Raw genomic sequence first — 22,191 nt, forward strand, 5'->3', positions numbered from 1 at the left:
TACTGCTCCAGCAGCTCTTCTTGAAGTATCAACAGAGAGGAAGATTTTCTGCCTCACACTGTAGCTGAACCATTACTCCACTGGGGAACCCTGGCTTCCTTGTGCTAGGCAGGTGGGCTGTGCATTATTTCATGACTTTGCCTCCAGTCAGAAGTCTGGTTTGCATGTCTTGTTTCTGGATTTAACTTCTATAGAAGCTTTTGGCTCCAGTCAGCCTTCTGATGATGCTGCTGCATGAGGGTGGCAGCGTCAGACGGGCGTGGACTGGATCATGGAGCTATTTCAGTAACCATGTTTCCTGTCTGCTTTCCCAGTGACATTCTGCATAGGAGACATGTTTTCATCTATTTAGCAGCAGAATCAAGTGATTGTGTGCTGATGGCTGGGAAAGAGCAGTTGCACTATTTTAGAGCTAGGAGTTCTTTTAAACAAGAGTAGCTTAATCATGAAAGGGATTATGCAAAGTGATGAGACTGAGATAGCAGGAAATTGGATTTGCTGATTTAGGACATAACTGTCTGATGTGCCTATAACTAGGGACAGTATGGAAAGGCACTGGAATGCAAAATTATTCATGTCTAGTTCAGGGCAGACCTACATCAATATCAATCCACTTTATTGTATGACAGCACAGCAATGACTACACTGGAAAGCTGATGCTGTTCCCTTGTTCCAACTTGTCAAGAGCACAAATGGCAGCTGGCAGTAATGTGCATTCCCCTGGACATGTATGGAGAAGTTGCCAATGACAAGCTGTGCACTGTGTCAGGATGGATCTTCAGCCTTTAGACTGACCAGTCTAGGGCTTGAGTTGAAGCACACTGAAGAGGTGAGGAGAAGACTCATTCTCTGCCCATACTCTATTCTAGTGCTGTAAATCCTGGTGATCTTTTAAAGATATTTTTGAAGGACAGAAGAATTCCCTTTAAATATTTTCTAGAGGCATTGTAGAACTTTTTTCCTTATTTAGTGCTTTTCTGTGTAGTTCCATAGCAAGTTCCATCTCTCTGTGGATAAATATGATGATAAAAATATAAAGATCTTCACTTTATCCCATTCTTTTGTTGTTCTGCCAAGTAACAAAAATGATGACTTTGTTATCCAGGGAATCACTCTGAGGAATTGATTGGGTTGCTTGTGATAAGCTCTTTAGCACTAGTTTGCCAGCATCAAAGTACCGATTTTTTCTTTTCTTTTTCTTCTGTAATCCCTTGGGCAGATGTCATGGAAAGATAGAGACACCTTTTTGTTAGTACTCGATGACAGATGTCATTTAGTAAAACTTTGAATTGCCTTGCAGAGTTCTTATAACTCTACAATGCATTACTTCATTATGCAAATATTTCTAACATTTTGGGTAGCATAAAACCCAATTTTATGGGTTTTTGCAGAAGACATTCTGTAAAAATTCCTGCCTGCTCAAAAAACATATTTTGGAGTGCTTGTATATACAGTAAATAAAATCTCTCAAAAAGTCTAAATGCTTCTAGGCACTGAATTACTTCTAAGAAGGAAATTGAACATTAAATACATTCCCACATCACTTAACCATGTTTGAAATGTATTAGCTTAAAAAAAAGAATCAAACTCTCTCTGAGATACCAAATTTAAGCTTCTGCAGATTTTCATCTCTTCTACCAGCTGAGAGAACATACTCTAGGGCAGAGCATGTCCCTCAGTAACAGGGACTGAGAAAGCTCAGTGTAGTTTAAAACAGGCTTTAACTACTCCAAATAAGCTAGAGAATGGCAGATTTACCACAACATTGTAAAGTAAGTGAAAGTGTGACGATGTTTAATGTCCTGATAGTGCTCCTGAAAGATGTCTGAAAATGTTTCTCCTGATTCAGTCACCCCTAATCCATAACAAAGCACATGCATCTGCATGCCTTCTCACAGACACCTTATGAATACTTAGGGCTAGATTCCATCACGTACATTTAAATGCATTTACTAGGTTCACAGAGGTATAAATAGGGGTTTCTGCTTCTTTCAAGGCATTGAATGGCTAGGTCATTCAAAAGCTACTTCGAGTGTTGGGCATGACAAAGATTTAAAAACATCAAAAATGTTTCAGACAGTCTAGCTGAGCTTGACATTAAATTCAAAATCTGTGTCATTATGGATCAAAAACACTCAAGGCTACATGTTCATATATCATTACAACAGAACAGTGAATCAAAAGTAAGAAATACACTGTTCTATATTGCTGTTCTTTAAGTGTAGAGTTGCAACTGGAGTGTGCTGGACATACAAGGGAGGGCCTTGTTACACAAGTAAAATCCAGCAAAACATGTAGTTTGCACTTAACCCTTAACCCTACAAATGCTCTGACTGACCGCTGATGATTTAATCTGTATTGCTGTATCATTGACTGCGGTGAGATTGCTCATATATCTAATAAACTCTGCTGAATCAGAATGTAATTCCATAAACCACATTATTCTAGTGCCTAATTTAAGAGTGTAATTTCTATCTGCCAAGTGATTTCTCTTTGTTGAAAGTTTCTTCTCTGTGGAAATGGATGACTACTCTGCTCGTCAAACCTGCCCAGAGGATGGAAGAGTGATCCTGATGTCCTTATGCAGACACATGAAGGACTGACAACAGAGTGAGTCAGTGATAGTCATTCTGTCATTTGATGTGAGAGCAGAATTAAGAACTCCTGAATTGCACTTCTGTTGCTTGACAGAGGGTTTTTTTTGTAGAATATCAGCTAATTTCATGTCTCTGAATGATGTGACTATGAAATAGAATGATAGCAAGAAAGACTAAAGAGAAGTTTTTCTAGAGTCTCACTCCGCTAATGGTAACTTCTGGGCACCATTTTGGGGGGTTGTTCTAGAGGTGGGTTTGGAAAGCAAAGCTCAGCAAAGACAGCTCTAGCATCCAAGAGCCAGTTTCTCCTCTGGTTGTTGAGGCTAACATTGCAGCAATGCTGTTTGCAATCAAAACTGTCTGAAGGCATACTGTTCCCAGTAGGAAAATCTCTCACAGACTTATAAAAAGATTGTCTCTAATCTCTATTGCCTCTAGACAGCATGAGGAATAGACAAAACGTTATATTCAGATAGATTCTGAGAGATCTTGCTCTGGGTTCAGGTTTGGAGCTGTCTGGAGGACAAGGCAGAAAAGAGTCTGGAATTGTTTTAGTGAGTCTTGCTTATGGTTTATTTTCAGTTTCTTCATTTTGTACATGACATGCATTGCTGAGTGACCCTGTAATCTTTTCACTGTTAGGACAGTTTTATTTGGGTATCTTTTATTGTGTGCACAAAATCTGCAATGAGAATTGCATACAAACCTTTATGTAGGAGAGAAAAATAAGCAGCCATTGGCCGAAAGGCCAAGAAGCCAACTAAACAAGATGTAGGAGTTCATTGTGTGTTCCAGTAAACTGTGAAGCTGAATTAAATGATAAGCCACGTCGGAACCATAACTCTTGTCAATGAACGCTACAAAAGTTCTTTCATAACTAATATAAAAAACAGTTAAGTCCAAATTATATCATTTATTAGGCATTGTTAACAGGTCAACACTTTCTTTATATGGCTTCTTCATGGAAACTAGATGTGAATATAAATTTTCAAAGCCATAATAGTGTACATTAGGCTTAGAGTAGTGCTAAGAGACAGCACGTTATACTATGCCCTTTATATACATGGATACTTTTAGAAACACTCTCTCAGCTCTTTTTTGATGAAGACAATAGTGGTAATTGCTTGAGACTGAAGCATTTTTAGCTTGTTTCTGCAGTAGTTTTTATATGGTTGCTTTTTTCAGCTTGGTAAATAAAGAACTTGTGATGATTCGGTCAGTTCAAGGGATAAAGTTACCCAGGCATAATTAGCATCTTAAGATGTGCCTTCCAGTCCAACTGACATGGGTTTCTCTATATCCTGAGGTGATAAGTCTGCTCTCAAAAGCTTTCAGACAGACACTGTAATAGTAGCAATGTTCACTGGGGAACACAAAAGGAATGTGGCCACATGCACAGTCTAGAACCAGGATCTTGTACTAAACACAGGGAAAAGAATCTATTCAAAATTGGAGAAGTATCCCAGTTCCTTTCAACACAGATGTTATGGCATATAACCCATGAAATATTCCAATCATGCAGTTATAAACATGCAAGTGGACTAAGTTCTCTGATACTTCCTAGGGTTTTTTTACAGTCAGTATGGGAAGTAGATAGGAAGGCAAAGGGGCTTTTAAAAGCTTGGGTGCATCTGGGTATGGACTCCTAAACATTAGCATCATTAGTTTATTTGGTTCCCCAAGCTTCTGATGAACTTGAAGCCAAACTCCATGAGGTGAATGTCAATAGTGAATTAGAGTAAGATAAGATGCCCCAGACATGTTTGCTCTCAGGCTTTCCTTCCTACTTTTGAGCTCCACTGTGGCATTGTTGTATGGTTGTTACTTTTAACAGGTATTATAAAGGAATTCTGGAGGTTATTTCCATTTTATATTCCTTTTGTACAGGTAGAGGCAAAAGGACATGCAGGTAACATATAGTACAGTTAACAGTCCTGAAAACGTAGGGGAAATGCAGGGACACAGCTTTGAAAGATCATTCTTAATGTTTTTTTAGATATTTAGATATTAGCTTAGAGAAACTTACGTATCTGAATATCATGGAAAATAAAGTGATTCTTCAAAGGTTCACCACAGAAAATTAAAAAAAAAATATTTTGCAGACATGCAATATGTTGCAGACAACAAATTAAAGGTAAGCATAGAAGAAGACATAATGTTACAGAGTAGCCTGTTTAGGCTAAGGGGTGATCAGTCCCATAGCTGGCACAAGGTAACTCCTCCGGAGTCCAGTATCAGGCTGATCAGGTCTGATACTACAGCTGGGATGTCTCTGGCTCCTTAAGTTGCCACAACCAGCTAAATATTTTTGTATAGACAAGTTGATCTAAGTAGATAACCTTGAAACTGTGAAGCAAAGAGTTGGCTGCAAGGAGTGGGAAGCTAAATCTGAATGCTGTGGCATTTAAAGACATGCATTCTTGACATATACAGAGGCTATTTTGATTTGCAGAGAGGAAGAATGGGCTGGGACAGCTTCAGGGGAATGAACATATTTCTGGTGATGAAAATATAATCTGGTCCTTTGCTGGAGGTTGAAGATTGTAACAGTGATGGTACAAACAGGATGTATTTCAGATAGTTTGATAAAAACAAAGAGTACCCAACATGATCAGACTGGAAAATGCTCTGCCTTCTGACAAGCTTTGTATTATCCTATGATTTTCTAGGTTTTAAGGTGAATGACACTACTTAAACAAGTTAGGTGAAACAATTGCTTTTGAAAGCAAAACAGATATATTAAAGCTGCTGGTAAAGCTTGTGTAGTCACAGATATTACTGAAGGATGAGTGCAGAACACGTGTCTGATATTGAGACAGGGATGGCAAAAACATCATGTCGACACTGAAGAATGACAAGGAATTTGGACTGACACTTCTAGGACAGCTGCATACGGTAAACCAGATGGACATGAAGCAGTAGTTCCAGCAGATACCAAACAGCATAAACACCTGGAGAAAAAAATGTCTATCCCAAACTGCTTTGGAGTCTTTGAGGGAAGCTGAGATTACACTTTGGGGAGAGGGAGCAGGGGGTATGAAAACATAAAACTAAACTAGAAGCAGTAAGAGTTTTCCTAGATGGCACGACAGACAAGGAGAAAAGACACTTGGGGGTACCACTGGAGCCAACAGCTCTCCTGTGTGCCTTTTCCGTGTTGTGCTATCCATTGGGAAGTTTTAAGCAAGCATGTCTGTGTTAATGACATACTAAAGAAAGAAGTAAAAGAATGGTTGGGAGTCATGGACATAATCCAAATGTTTCAGTGATTTTTAAAACTGATTTTGAAAATTATTTACTCCCACAAAGACATGAGGTAATAGGACCACTTGGAACAGGAGAGACTTGTACAGGAGGTGTACACAGTACATGTTTGTTAATATAATTTGCTTGTTGCAGGAGTTTACTCCAATTAATTACTATGCTCTGAGGATCCACAGTTGTGACCCAAAAGAAATGCTAAAAAAGGGTGAGGAAGGAACTGAAGGCTCCCCTGTTCCAACCGTATGACCTATGTGGGATCTGGGGAGACAAGCACTCTCCTACTGAATGTTTCTGCTGCAGGAGGCAAATCCTGAGTTTTCAACTGCAAAATATTTGTCCATGTTTTATCCCATTTACCATCACATTTCTGAGTCTACAGAACTGACTCAGGCTAAAGGCATGATGGAAAAAGAACTGTGCTTTTCAAATAAAGCTTACCTAAAATAATGGACTGATGGTTTGGTTTTGGGTTTTTTTTTGTTGTTGTTTGTTTGATTCTTTTTTTTTTTTTCTCTTGAGAAGCATTCAGAGATAGCTGCCATGAAAGTGAAGCTGGAACAAGTCTCAACAAGTAACCCCATTTATTTTCTCCAAGCAGGTGTTTTTGAGGACTATGAGTGTTTATGGGAGAGTGGTTGCTGAGAGCAGAAATTGGAGATTATGCTAATTATACTAATAATGCTATTAAAGGATTAGACGAAAATAGGTTAGTTTATGTCTTTTTTATTATTACTTTTTTACTCTTCATACACAGCTTCTTGGCATTTCTTCTGTTACCTCTTTTCCGGAAGCTGGAAAAGCTGTTCTGCTAGCTGCTGACTGGTAGTACTCCATCAATCTGCTCTATAAGCTCTAAACACTCAAAGATCAATGTGATACGGCTATGGGATCAAAGGTAGAGTTTCTGAACTCATCTACAGGAGCATGAGCTGTAATGCACAAGGGAGATTCTGCCGACCAAATAATTCAAGAGGCAGAGCTCATGACTCAGTAGAAGTTTCCTTTTCTGATAGAATGCACAAGTCCTAAACCAACTCCTTCCTTCCTTCCTTCCTTCCTTCCTTCCTTCCTTCCTTCCTTCCTTCCTTCCTTCCTTCCTTCCTTCCTTCCTTCCTTCCTTCCTTCCTTCCTTCCTTCCTTCCTTCCTTCCTTCCTTCCTTCCTTCCTTCCTTCCTTCCTTCCTTCCTTCCTTCCTTCCTTCCTTCCTTCCTTCCTTCCTTCCTTCCTTCCTTCCTTCCTTCCCTAAGCAGGTCCTCTGTGGAGCTAAGCAAATTTCTCTCCTTGAAGGATTTGACTTTAAGAGGTTTTTTTAGCTTTTCAATTCCAGCACAGCTTTACATGCTAAAAATTGTAATCAAACATAACTAACAAACCTAAAACTTCCCAAATCTCTTTCCCCCAGATGATGTAGCTGTTTCAGGTAATACTTGATTTTTATATACATCACACAGGTTTGTAAACAAATGGTGAGGTAAACTTTCAAATAAGCTTCTGCTCTTTGCTCAGTCTTGTCAAATTTGTTTTCCACAGTTCCACAGATATTGCCATTTTATGATAATAACTTTTTTTTTTTTTTGGTGAAGTGGAATATCGAAGAAAATAAACCAGGATTAACAAAAGATACTTGATAATATATAGACCAAAGATAAAAGGTTCAGTGAATGTGGAGCTGCTGGGTATGAGGATTCCTGCTATAGCCAGTGCAAAATACTTGACTTCCCAAGGGTTGCCTTTGTCTAATTATTACTGTATAGAAGCTCCTAAGCACTATTTTTTTTTTTCCAAGTGACACTTTTTTGAAAGGAGAGAGTTTGTCTGTAGAAGACAGTAGGAGTTGTCATCCAGAAAGGGTCCATCTGCCTAGACCTTGGAGTACACAGAGCTCCTACAGAAAAGGGGCTGTTCTCTCTCTGCCAGTTTATAAATCTTTTATTTGAACAAAAGGAGGTTAGAAAAGATAGAATTTTGATTGCCAACCCAAATCCTTCCCAGTCATCCTAGAACAACCTCTCTCAATGAAAATCCTATTGAGAAATAAGAGAAAGGAGTAAGGAGAAAGGGTAGCATCTCTTCTTCAGTTTATCTTGAGTCAAGAGGAGGAGATGGTGTGTGCAGCAAGGTATTGAAGGGAAATGCAGGCAATTCTTAGTGCAATTGAAAAGTGCTTAGGACATCTGAGGTCAGTTAAAAGCTCCTGGGTAGATAAGGGGAACGTTCTTGATCTTCCTATCACTACGTTTCTTATCTATAGATAGGGAAAATAGATGGTATTGTAAGACTAGATGCACTAAACGTCGCTCAGATCATTAAAGGGCTATAGAGGGATTTTTAGAGCTGTTCTGAGGCCATTTTAGCCAGCCGTACAGTATGCCACTCCTCCGACCAGTCCTAACCTGCGTACTGCCTGGTTACAGCAAACCAGATTTACCAGGTATCGTAAGTAAGTGGGTACAGTACAGGATGGTGTGGAAAAAAGTACTGATTTACCAGTGAGCCTCAGTTGTTTGGTTTTGTTTGTTTGCAGTCTATTATATACATTTCCTCACAGTGTGCAGCCACCCATACAGCACATACGTAGCAATGACAACAGACTTGTTTTTCACATATCTCTTAGATTTAGCGGCTTCCCTCCTCCCTCCCAGGGACCGCAGCCCGCAGGACTCCCGCGAGATCCCCCTCTCTGGGCTGAGATGGTCCAAGCGGTCCAAGAAAACTTGGTTCTTCTCCCGTTCCCGCTGCCGGCTCTTTTGGGCTTTTCCGGCAGCGGCGCCCTCGGCGGGAGCGGAGATGACGAGCGGGATTGTGGAGAGGGAATGGGGAGCGAGGATGGGGAGCGGGGCTGTGAAGCGGAGCAGGTGTGAGGAGCTGGAATGTAGAGAGGGGCTGTGGAGAGGGGCTGTGGAGCAGGGGCGGGCAGCCTCTGCCCTCCGGCACCCCCCGAGCCCTTCGCGGCTCCGGCCGCGGGGTGCCCTCGCCCTCCGGCCCGGGGGCCGCATTTCTTCCCCCAGCTCTTGGCTCCAGGCCAGCAGGCTGGGCATCCGCCGTCTTCCCAGCGATGTTTCTTTGCACCACCCAGGAGATTGATTTCTCCTCTCTTTTCTTTCCAGCGCTTGGTTGAAGTCCATTGGACTTTCTCAGGCTGTGCACCCAGCAGAACGCCTATAAGCCCTAGATAGTGTATTTTTGAGGGATAAGGGGAATACGGCGCTATTAACGCTCATCTCGCCATTCCAGAGCAGAATTGCTTCTTCGACCCCTAGTTATCTAGTAACAAGGGGAAAATTTCCTGAAATTAGACCACTGCAGGAACTCTGGTTTTAGTCACAGCTGTCATCCGAGAAACAAATTTCCAGGCATTTTTAATCTAATTCACTTATTTTTAATGTAACTGAATTAGAAAATGCGATTAAGAATCACAGAATCTTCGGCATTGAGCCTCCCTAACCTTTAGTGAAACACGAAACAGAGAAACTTAGAAGTAAGAAGAAATGGTGAAATCGTCTTTGTGGATTTGGTACGACCGTTACTTAGTAGGAGGATTAGAGGCACGAAAAAGCCCGAGGGGAAAAAATAAAATAAAAAGAAATGACCTTTTCAGCAGAAATTCTTGCCTCGATTCTTTGGCACTTATTTCCGGGAGGAAATTGAAAGACACTGAAGAGGTGCTTGCAGAGCTGCCCTGCCGGCGCCCCCCGCCCACCGGGTCCCACGCCCACTTTTCTCCTGCTGCCCACAGATCTCTCCGAGGTAGGGAAAATTCGAAGGAGAAAATTGAAGGCTTGAGACTATCTGGTCTTCTCTTGCTGTGGCAGTCACTCCATCCCCGAGATTTGGGCTTGAGGCACTTCAGCAGGCAGAGCTGATCCCCTTTCAGCGCACGGGGGTGTAACATGTGCTCCAGCCGCGCTCCGCGGGCGCCAGCTCAGCGGGTGCCGGCGCTGGAATCAGCGGAACAACGGTTACAAGCACTTGCGGTGCTGGGATGCACCAAGCGGTGCTTGGATGCACCAAGCGGTGCTTGGATGTGGAGGCTGGTCCGTTTCTCACGAACACACTTAGTTTAAACTAAAAAGCAAAAACTAGTTAACACCCCGCAGCCTGCTAAAATCAAACTAAAGCCTGCAGACAGGCTTTGTGGTTTTTTTTTGGTGTTGGGTTTGGTTTATTTTAAAGACACTGCAGAGCAGCCCCTGCGTGTGCGGGCGCTGAGGCTTGTGCGAGCAGCGGCCCATCCGACGGCGCGCCCCGGGCGGGGACCCCGAGCGGGACGGGCATGTGCCGGGACAGAGAGGGATCGGCTCAGCCTGGAATCACCGGCGAAGAGCCAGGAACAGGAGTGTCACCGGGGCCAGGGAGGGTACTCCGCGGGGAGGCATTCGGGGAGGGAATGAAGGGCCCCGAGGGGTGCAGTCACCTCCTCTCCCGGCTGCCCTGTGTGAGGGATGGGGATTTTGGTGCGGTGTGCCCGCCGCAGCCCCCGCCAGCCACCTGCTCTTCTGCTCAGTGAGGCGGGATCACGGTGCCGACCGGGCCCTGCTCCCCGCAAAACTAACTCATTAATATAAATCAAATAATGGCGCGGGGGGGCAGAAGGGGAGGAAGGAGGGTATGGTGTGCGGCTGCTCATGAATTAAATATAAGTCTCTGACTGTCCTGAACAAAGCGACCGTCCCCTCGGGAAGGGTGACGTCTCCCCAGTAACGTGATTGCTTCTTCGGAAGCAGAAACGTGTAAACGCTATAAAACGCGGCGGCGCGGCGGGCAGCTCAGAGCGTGCGGCGGGACGGAGCTCTCCTCTTCTTCCTCCTCCTCATCCTCCGGCGCCGCCTCTCCGGCAGCCGCGCAGCGGGGCAAGGCGCAGGCCCTCCGCAGAGCTCCGCGCCGCGCCCGCCCAGCCAGCCCCACCGACGGACTCGAGGCTCCGTGAGTAACTTTCCTTCCGCCGCAGCGGCAACTTCCTAGCGGGAAGGGGTTGTCCCCGTCCCTCCCTTCCCTTTCTCCCCGCCCGCACCTGCAGGGAAGGCGAGTCGAGGAGAGCGGGTCTGACCGACACGGGCAACCGGGGAGCGACCTTTCTTTTTTACCGCTTGTAAATAATATTAGAATCATGGAATGGTTTGGGGTGGAAGGGACCTTACAGATAATCTAGTTCCAACCCCCTGCCATGGGCAGGGACACCTCCCACCAGACGAGGTTATTCAAAGCCCCATCCAACCTGGCCTTGAACACTTCCAGGGGACATCCTCTGGGCAACCTGTTCCAACGTCTCACCACTCTCACAATGAAGAATTTCTTCCTAATGTCTAACCTAAACCTTCCCTCTTCCAAGAAATATTTGTACATTTTAATGTCTCTAAACTCCGGGCGCTGCCGCCCGCCAGGCGGCAGATTGGGGCTCGCCGTCGGGGGTTGCCAGCTCTCCCCGCCCGCCAGCTGCGAGGTCGCCGTGGCGGAGGAGCTGCCGGCGGCGTCTCTCGGGACCGGGACGGGGGAGGCATCTCTCGGTGTCGGTGCGTGCGGGCGGTGACGGCCGCGCTCTCTCTCTGCTCCCCGCAGGTGGCTGCCATGGAGCACCGCGGCGCCTCCCCGCTCCTGCTCGCCCTCGCCCTCCTCAGCGCCCTCTGCTGGCGGGCGCGGGCGCTGCCCCCGCGCGGGGCTGCCTTCCCCGCCCTACCGCGGTAAGGCCGCCCTTCGCGTCCCGCTCCGCGCCCCCGCATGCCGCGGGAGGGTGGGGGTGGGGGGCTCTGAGAAGCATCAGTCCCCTCCCGGGGGCTCGCTCGGGAACTGCTGGGGGCTCAGCTCCGTGCTGAGGTTGCGGTCAAGCATGCGGGGCTCAGCCCAGCCGGTGCCCGCCGAACGTGCCCTTTAAAAGGCCCCCTCGGAGATGCTCGCACCCTCCCGGGCACGAGCAGCAACGCTGCCCCGGACATCACCACTGCTTATGTAGATGGTGTGTGTAGAAGTGTACTCTGGCATGTCTCATGTCCATCAACGCAGTCTCCGCTTTCTCAGCTTTTCCTATGGGAAAGCTTCTTTATCTCTGAAGCTTGACTGGGTAGATACATTTTTTTAAAAGCAGAGACATGGACAGGCAAAATCGAAAACATTAAAAAATCCTAAATAATGAATCAAACATATTAAAAATTCCTAAAACATGAATGAAGGGAAGTTGCCTGCATGGAGCGATGTGAAGTTTCTGCACTGCTGCATGCTTTGCATTGTTGATACAATTAATACATTAAATCAGATGGCAGAAAGGCACGTTTCACATCTAGGTTAGGGGAACATGAAGTGCAAGAAAACCAAAGGAAATGGTGTAGCAAAACAAGATAGTGGCTGATTTTCAAAAGGTGTGACTTGAGTTGGTTTATTTTACACAATTTGACTTTTTTTACAAGACTAAGGTATTACATTCCTCAGATATATAAGTAGTACTAATAGGTGTAATTACTGTAAAATTACAAAAGCAACAGCCTATCCTAGTTTTAGTATGTGATTTTTGCACATCATTGCATGATTTACTATAGTGATGGGAGCCTGTTGTCTGCCACAGAATGTAGGAGCAGCTAAAAGAAATGTCTGATGCCAAACTGGTGCTAAGTGGCCAGATTGGCCTTGATAAAATACGATACATCATAAAAAACCAGCAGTTTATGAAAATTTGAAGTAATTGTAAGTCGGTTTATACAGAGCAATTGCTGTGATACATTTTAGGAGATTAAATGTGAACCTTTTCTAACTTGCAACCAGCAGGTTAATTTAAACTTGAGAGAATGAAGTAATGTAGAGATACAGGACTGCACTTCATATTTAGTTTGAAATTCTTACGGGTGTACTTATTTTCTTTAGAGAAGGCCTAAGAACTGTTTCATACTACATTTCAATGAACATTTTAAGTCTTAGTTGGAAGGTAAGTACTTCACAGGACCTGTTTGCACTTTTTCTGGGTGGAGGCTGGTCATTCCATCCATCATTTATATAAAATATAGTTCTTAGGAAAATCTTCATGGTTTCACAGAAACCAGAATGTAAGCTAAATGTTGTGTGTCCTCAGCTAGCTATACTTACGGTTTCCTTCTCCAACAGATTGGGAAACAGAATGCCATTTGATGGAGCCAGTGAACCTGACCATGCCCACGGGTCATTAAAGTCTGAATCAGACATTTTGCAGAACACACTACCTGAAAATGAGAAATTCTATTTTGATCTGTCCAGAATTATCGATAGGTGAGTTTATTTTTGTAAATAGAGCTGATGATGCACTACTTGAATTATGCCAAAAGATCAGTCACATTTTCAAACTGAGAAATAGGGAAGGAAGCATCAATTACAGGAAAAACCTGCATTGCCTCTGGTTAGTACTGGTAGCAGTAGGAACGTGTACAGAAATGTTGATTGCATTGCCGTTCTGGTGTCATGAACTTATTCACTTCTCAGGAAGGACTAAAAAGCATATTGTGAAAATCTGGAAGTTGCTTTATAAAATAATTTTAATTGAATATGTACAATACATAACTTAAGGAAAGCAGTATGTTTAAAAAATGAACGTTATCAAAATCATATGAACCCAGGTTGTATTGTAGAGTTTATTTATTGTCCATTTCAGAAATGCAAGGCAAGCTGATGGAATTTTCACCAGTGTCTACAGCCATCTTTTGGCTAAACTTGCTGTGAAGAGATATCTGCATTCGCTTATTAGAAAACGAGTTAGGTGAGGTGACACTTACATTAGGTAGAGTTTTTTCCTAGCTGGCAATTTCTTAACCTTCTATACCTAAGTTATGATTTTTGTGATTTAGAGATAATGAAAGAGAAGCTGATAAAGCAATGGGGGAGGTGAAAATCCTGTATAACACCTTAGTGGTATTTGTTACTAAATTAACGTTACTATTTACTCCTTATACAGCTGTGAGGCACAGAGCAACAGACAGAGTTTGGCATTATATAGAAACTCAAAAAAGAATGAGGAAAATGGATAGACAAGAGTTCTGGGTGCAACTTCCAGACAAAGACGTTAATAAACTCATGGTCACAAGATGCTGGGACAGATCACTGTATACTGTCTTTGTTTTCATATCCTTAAGCAGCAGCTCCTGGGCACTCTTAGTAACAGAATAGTAGAATACTTTGATCTGACCTCATATGACAGTTCCTATGAAGGCTCAAAAGCTGAGTGAAAATTAGGTCCTGCGTTTATGTCAGTGCCAGTGCTGCCTTTGTTCCAGAACACAGAGTGCCAGTTCTCGTACACTATAAACTAACATAGGTCACTGAAAGCAGAACACACTGAGACTCCCCATGATTGTGCATGAAAAATAAGCCTCCTAGTTTGGATTTCACAAGGTGTGTTTTGTCTCCTGATGCCTCCTTAAAACAAGCATTTGTAGCTATGTATATGATGCTACACTCTTACTTTCCTCAGAGGCAGTCTCTGTCCTCACTGAGTTCAGTATGAACGGTGAGCCAGTCACTTAAGAGCTTAGTGTGACTTCAACTGCTCTGCGCCTAGGCATTGTACTATAATATATTCATGCAGATGACAGAAATCACAATAAAGACAGTTTATTAAAAAGAGTAACCTGGGCTATGAGAACAGACAGAAGGGAGGCATGAAATCCACAGTCAGCCATTTGATCCTGCAGAATTCCTGGATTTGGCAAGCTAGAAGTAATTGAGTATGGATCCTAACTGCATGGGCCATGGCGAGTTGAGCAGGAGAAAAAAAATCAGTGGAAGGTGTGCTCAAAAAGACTGAATACCAATCCTTAGAATTTGATCTATGTTATTAATACACATAGTAAGCAAGAGAAGCGAGGGCTTCTTTTCAACAGAAGGAAACTCATAGCTGCAAACAAAAGCTGAAATGAAGATTTGATTTTATTTAGCTAATCCATGTTGTAAACTTTGTGTCACTCATTTAATGGTATCTTCTTTTAAAGTGATATCGTATATTAATTATTTCTGTTTTAATTATATTTCCAGCTCCCAGGACAGTCCTGTAAAACGCCACTCTGATGCTGTCTTCACTGACAACTACAGCCGCTTTCGAAAGCAAATGGCTGTGAAGAAATACTTAAACTCAGTTTTAACTGGAAAAAGAAGGTACCACAAGAAAACAAATACGTATTTTTCCATACCTGTATAGTATTAAGACAGAAAAGAGAGGACAAACAAAAGGCAATGAACATTAATTAGTTTATAGCATAGTTTATAACATGATTTTCAAATACAGATAGTATTTTCTTCCAGACTGGAACAGACACTACAATCAGATTAGAGTAAAAGAATATAGAGGAGACAGCATCTGGCAATTTTAAAAGCTTCTCACAGATTCTTAAAACAGTTTTATTTATTAAAAAAGCCTCTTAAAGAAAATCCACAGAGCTATGGAACATGAACTACAATTTCATAAAGAAAATGCACTGCTGAAAATTTACCTTTAAGTAAGCACACAAAATGAAAATTTAGAAGTTCAAGAAAGACCTAAACAGTATAGGTGAGAAGTGTCAGGTTTTGTTTTTTGTAGACCTTACATTCTGTTTGTATATTCACTCATTTGGACAGCTGCTTTTAAAATATTATGTCTCTTCACCTGTTAAACATGCTGTTCCATGTGTTTTTTAACACTCTGATGTGACAAAAAGTGCAATAGCTACAGTTAGAGGAAGGTTTTGCTTGCTTAATTGCTTTTTCTTCTGAGGCAAATAAATCTTGTTTCTGATTCACAACAGCCAGGAAGAGCTAAACCCTGCTAAACTTCGAGATGAAGCAGAACTTCTTGAACCTTCCTTTTCAGAAAACTATGATTCTGTAGATGAGCTGCTGAGCCACCTCCCACTGGTATACACAGATTTTCTTTCCTCTTGCTATGTGTTAGTTGACTTGACCCCTAAAATGAGATTAAGCATTCATGAAGTGTGGCCTATCAGGATAGTAGAATCATAGGGGAAAGAGCCCTGTTCCATGAAATTATGTGTGTTTCTATAGGGATTGTGTCTGAATATAATAATAATTTAAATAGCAATAATTAAGTTATACCGTGATTGCTGTTGTTGAAAATTCCTAATTAAATGGCACTCTTAATAATGCACCTACCTCACTTGAGTGTTTCAACTTATGTGCACTGCAGCATAAACCCAGAATTGACTGATTTTTAATTATGAACTTTATTATTTCTCCAAAGGACAACCTCAAAGATTTTTCTTTCAATTTAAAAAAAAAAAAAAAAGCAGCAGATTTTGTTTAACAGCTATTTCATTGGAAGGGAGTTACTCCTAGAACTGGGAAGATCAGCAGCATGAGCCCTAAGCATTAAGCAAGCCCTTGACTCACACCTAAGGTGTGCTGCAGAGGGATCATCTGACATGCAAATATTGCAGTTACTGTTTTCCATTTAGCAATTATTATTTTTCTAAAATAATTCACAAATTTGTTTCTTTGGGTTACTGAAAGGTAAACCCTTCTACATCACAGCATTTGCAGGGACATCAAATTTAAAGGGTAACATTGATGTGAATCGGGCTTGGTATTCTCAAATGTGATTATGAAACTGATGAGAGGATGGGTTTTCACATTCAACTGGGTCTGAAGTACAAGGAAAGAAAAAGGCTACTCTTGAAATAACAATTTGGGAGGGTGGGGGGGTGAGGGAGATAAGAGATATTTCTCCAAACTGCTGTTTCCTTCAAAGGCTGAAAGAAAATATTCTTCTCCTTTCCACAAGTGTGCCAATTCCTTTAAAATTAAACATAAATGGCTTATACATCAAGGAACAAAACCATTTCCAAGTGATAAGAATGTTTCTTCCTCATCTGACAACCTTGTCTGCTGGCTGCAATGCCCACCAAGCTCCTGCAAATAGCTCCATCTCATGCTTGTCAGCCCCAAGTGCAGCAATTCTTTTATGTCAAATGTTATTTCTTATCTGCTGTCTTTTATGCACCTCGTGGTGCAGCTGCTTATGGAAATAGCTTTAAAAATGTATTTCTCTTTTGCTTTTCAGGACCTCTGAAGGACACCTGGTAGAGTCTATGAGAAGAACAAGTTATTTTTGAGTTCCACATAGTATTTCAAAGAGATGACTTTAGTCATCAAACCAGAACAAATATGTTGTGAAGTGAAAGTTGTGATATATTTGTTTCTTATGTAATAAAAGTTGATATTTACATTGTAAATATTACTCTAGAGTTCTCTACTGAAAGCTGTACATATGGATGCCGGTTTAACTCATGACAAGTCTGTGAGTCCATATGCTGTAAATCCTTTACTTCAATAAATTCATTTGAAAATGAGTATTCAGCTGAATAGAACCCATCATTACTAATCAATTGGCTTATTTGAGGTGTGGTACAATTTCAGATAAGCCTGTATGATAATATGGTAACATTTTGAGATAGCTTCATAAACAAGTGTAAAAATATGAGGAAAATAATGTGCAGAGCATGTGAAACTGCAGTATAAACATCTCTGAAGGTTATTGCCAAGCAAAAGGCAATGCTTTTCCAGCAGCCTACCCAGCAACTAGACAAAGAGGAAAAGCATTAAATATTGTTTGACCTCTGAAAGCATCTTTCCCTCTTGTTCACATCTTAATATTTCACAATATATAAATCATATTAAGACCAGAAATGTATCCTCTGTTTTCAATTGTGGTTTGGATGCTTTGAAACTGGCAAAGCACACAAAGAGGAATGTTATCCCTTCATTTGTTTGATGCCTAAAGTCACCTGGTATTTTACATTTGATTGTCTGTAGCTTTGATGATGAAACTATTCCTTATATATAAAATAGATCTGAAGATACTTTACTATTTTTTCAGAATGAATGTAATTTACAGAATATGCAGACAATAAATCATTTTATTATCATGGCAAACTATTATTGGTTTGAATCAGTACTACAGGTACCTGGAACAGTAGAGGTGCCAGTAAGTGTTGGCTCTACTATAGTAAATAGAGAAAGGTACTATTTTTTAACTGAGGTATACTGTGTTATATTAAAAAGACTAGCAAGTAAGCCTCCAGTTCCTATTTCTGCAGCTTTGTATCATTGGAGCTTAGTCTGGAACTGGAAATTTGCACTGATTCACTATTGCTGTGAATCGGAATCTGGTTTTAGTTTATTAAAGTTGTAAATTTAACCAATTGTATCATTTTCTAAAGAATTACTTGCTGTTGTAAGAATTGATTGTTGTAAGCCCCATTGAAGTAAGCAAAGTGTGTGGTACGGCAAGCACAACATGTGAAATGCATATTCGTGCATGATCCAAGCCATAACACTCCTATGACTCCCGTCTTCTAGAAGGAGATGAAATTTGGAGTAGAAAAACTTACCAGACCTACTTACAAGTTCATTTTGGAATTTCAAATATATTTATGTATCATACATATGCACACATAGGCAGTTTTAAAACTGATTTACAAGTTTCACTTACAAGTTTACTGTTCTCATTTAGAAGGAAGTTTTAAACATGATAAGATTTGAGATTCATGGAGACTAGTTCTCATAAATATGTAGACTTCTGATTTGATATTTTTTAAAATATTGGCAACTGCATATCAAAACCAGCTTGCACATATCAGAATGTTATTACTGCTATTTCTATCTAGTCTTGATAAAATGTATTTTAACCTAAGCCAATTAATGGTTCAAAAAAGTTAGATATAATTCTGAAGTCTCTTAAAAAAATGGTCTTCTAATGGTGGTGCACTCTTAAGTCGTATAATTTTAGCAAAATTTGAGTGCAAAAGTAGCTTTGGGAATACTTGAAAGATACAAACAAACTAATGCTGTAGTACCTAATTAGAAATTTTCTTCAGTGTAGTTTGAATTTTGTCAGGATTTCAGTGATAAAGAATCTTTAAAGTGAAAAAAATTAACTAGAGGCAAAGCTGCATATGATCTTCATACTCAGAACTTATTGTTTAAATATGCATAATATTCATTCACGAAATGTAAAGTAACAAAAATTGGAGTAATCAAACTTTTGACTCCACAATTCTATTTATTTATTTTTTTCCTAAATTTGCTTTCTTCAATTTATTTCCAGCTTAGTAATACGGCATTTGATCAAAGTTTATTAGGAAACCTTATGCATACAAACATACATACATACATATATATATATATATATACACATACATATGTATAGATGGATGGATAGATGCATGCATGGGCATATAAAATAAATTACAACATTAACACTGTCACTGTAATAAATAAAATAATTCTTTGATCGCTTCCTCAGAGGGTTAGCAAATAGAGACAGTCTAAAAGGCATGCTAAATTTTATGTACATTTTAGCACTGCCTAGCACTGAAAGGAGAGATGCTAACCTCCAGGATAATAAACATGACTTGATATTTTTGTCAAAGGATGGCTTTTAACTTATCATAGCTGCTTTTGACATTCTATAGGACATATAAGGTCCAATTCATCCACAGAATCTAGTTAATTGTGTAAGATGTAACAACATTCACCTGATTTCCACGGGCAAGTGGCCGTGGTAAGGTTAAATAGTAATATTGAAGAGAAGATTGTAACATTTCGTGGCATGAAACAGGTTTTCAGTCTGTCAATGAGTATTGACCCATGCTACCAATCTAAGAACCCATCTGCAAAATGTCGTAACGGTGGAATGAAAGTGTCGTGTTAATTAGGAGAAGGAAAGGGGTGGATTCAAGGAGAGTGTCTAGAGAATTGCTAGGAGAAGGAAAAATAGCCAGGAGATTTAGAAGAGCATCACTGGTGAAGAGAGTGCAATCACTCAGGAGGAAGGAATAAAACTATGAAGAGTTGTTGGGGTATATGTTAAAGAAACATCTCACCATGTTTCTCCAGAATTTTGCTTCTAACACTGGATAGGAATAACTGCAGTCATAGAGGATAGAACTCATTAGTTTTTGTTGTACTAATGGGGATTGCTTTTTGGATCTATCCCATGGAGCTCTTAAAGAAAGGGAGAGAATCCCCTTGAAGTGCAACTTTACCAGCACTGGAAGGGGATATTTTCGGGTCCTGAATCCACAGAGAGGATTTACCTCCATGTGTGCATCTGTACAATCATCACCCACTCAAAAGCAACCCTCAGGATTATGTATAAAACCATGACAATTCAAAAAAAATAACAAAACATTTTAAAATTACAGCCAGTAAAAGCACATTAAAAATTAATACAACCCAAACATCTCCTCTGGTATTTTAAATGGGTTTGAGGGGCTATGAGTATTTGTTCCACCTGTTTAAAATTTCTGTTTAAAATTTCTGTTTAAAAATATGAAAATAGGCAACTCGGATCCAAAGCATAGGTATAGCTTAATGTATAGGCGCCGGCGGCGAGGGAAGCAAGCAGTCCAGAATCAATGTGATTGATAAAGCAAGCTTCGATTTATTGAATACACAGTGTTACTTTTATACCCTTTTCCAAACCTACATGTAGTGAATTCATTGGATAGTAACCACGCATAGTGAATTCATTGGATAGTAACTACTTGTAGTGATTTCACTGGACGGCAACTACTTGCAGTGATTTTACTGGATAGTAACACACATCTGAGTTCCAGGGTTCTTCCTTGTTTTCTATCATTCTACTTCTCTACCTTGTCCTTGAGTTAGTTTAAGCTAACAGAGATTGTTTATACTTGTGTTAGGCTAAAAAAAGAGATTGCTTGTACAGCTGCTATTTGTGCTACACTCTCAAGGCCTCTCGAGGAGATAGCAGGGGCCCATGGCCCTGCTGCTCAAGCCATTCTACAACATATAGGAAAATTAAATCCTCTCCAGATAAAGACATTTTGGGAAGAGTTCATAGAATCATTAGGTTGGAAAAGACCTTTAAGATCATCCAGTGCAACCATTAACCAAGCACTGCAAAGTCCACCACTAAACTGAGTCTCTAAGAGCCACATCTACATGTCTTAAATACCTCCGAGGATGGTAACTCAACCACTTCCCTGGACAGCCTGTTCCAGTGCCTGACAACCCTCTTGGTAAAGAAATTTTTCCGAATATATGTATACATGAACAATTTATTTGCTTGCAAGGCATTAAAGATAGGTACATGGAAAAGACTGTTCTCTGTCTCTTGTTATGTGACCTGTGCCTTCCACTCTCCCCCTCCTCCACTTACCACATGCTTTCCCGGTCTTTGTTAATATCTCACCTTGAGTTTGAAAAGGTAGTATATGAATGTATACCTATGTTTTGGAGAGGAACATTGACAGCAGACCTTTAATGGGTGATGCAGCAGTCTAATAATTGCCAGCCTTGGTTATGGAGATGACTACTGGAGAGAACTGGCACAACCAGATTTGCAGGAGCAACCTGTCCTGCTTATAAACAGCCCCTGACTTCTCACTGGAGATTTCCCATTTGGTTTGTGACTGGTGCAGAAGGCTGACCTTTCCTCAGATACATCAAACAGAATATGCGGCCTCTTGGGGCTTGTGCTGGCTTAGGCAGCTACAATATTTTCAGCTTTTCTCCATTCTGCTTTGGAACAGTCAGAGACAAATTGCTTGCCAGGTTGACAAGCTGGTTTAGATATGGAGGTAGGAAATTAGACACCATTCTTTTTTATCAAACTTTTTAAAAGTCCATATAACAATTTTATGCATTTTCTGGTTCTGAAGTAAAAAAACAAGAGAGGCTTTACTTCTGTTTTATACACAGACACATGCAGCTCACTTAGTAAGGAGGGGGAAAAGTAGTTTTCCCTTTCAATAACTTAATTAATAATTAATGATGCCATGAAAAAAACCCTAACTTTTTAGAAGTCTCAGTATTTGTGTGGTGAGAATACCTTCACTAGAACATGTTTGTTTTAAAAGATTGGGGAATGTTTCAATAATGAGGGTAAAAAAAAGGAGAACAAAACTTGCCCTTCCCCTCTGAGTGAATTATTTAAAGCTAGATAGAGTTTTGCATATGATAATACGTTTTTTTAAAGTATATGTGAGTTTGGTGCATATTTAGGGCCTAGAGAATAAATCTTATGAAGAATGCTTGAAGGAGCTCGGAATGTTTAGTTTGAGGAAGAGGAGACTAAGGGGAGACCTCATCAGTCTCTACAACTACCTGAAAGGTCATTGTAGAGAGGTTGGTGCTGGTCTCTTTTCACAGGTAGTTAGCGACAGAACAAGAGGGAATGGCTTCAAGCTGCCACAGGGGAGGTTTAGACTGAGCATTAGGAAAAAAAAAAATCACAAAAAGAGTGGTCAGACACTGGAACAGGCTGCCCAGGGAGGTGGTTGAGTCGCCATCCCTGGATGTGTTTAAGGGTCGTTTGGATGTGGTGTTGGTGGATATGGTTTAGGGGAGAACTTTGTGGAGT

At 41.0% G+C, this 22,191-nt stretch overlaps 1 protein-coding gene across 2 annotated transcripts; it reads left to right on the plus strand.

The window, feature by feature from the left end:
- Window positions 1–11,417: 11,417 nt before the first annotated feature.
- VIP (vasoactive intestinal peptide) lies at window positions 11,418–17,152 on the plus strand. Of its 2 annotated transcripts, XM_051614129.1 has the most exons (6): window positions 11,427–11,539; window positions 12,948–13,088; window positions 13,468–13,572; window positions 14,844–14,963; window positions 15,593–15,701; window positions 16,864–17,152. In XM_051614129.1, exons 1-6 carry the CDS (start codon window positions 11,427–11,429, stop codon window positions 16,870–16,872), a joined length of 597 nt encoding a protein of 198 aa, XP_051470089.1. In that variant the 3' UTR covers window positions 16,873–17,152. The 2 variants fall into 2 exon arrangements, with proteins under 2 accessions (XP_051470088.1, XP_051470089.1); XM_051614128.1 differs by lacking the exon at window positions 13,468–13,572 and having other exon boundaries at window positions 11,418–11,539.
- Window positions 17,153–22,191: the final 5,039 nt, after the last annotated feature.

Source organism: Apus apus, chromosome 3 (genome assembly GCF_020740795.1).
Source record: "Apus apus isolate bApuApu2 chromosome 3, bApuApu2.pri.cur, whole genome shotgun sequence".
In the NCBI taxonomy this organism is placed as follows: domain Eukaryota; kingdom Metazoa; phylum Chordata; class Aves; order Apodiformes; family Apodidae; genus Apus; species Apus apus.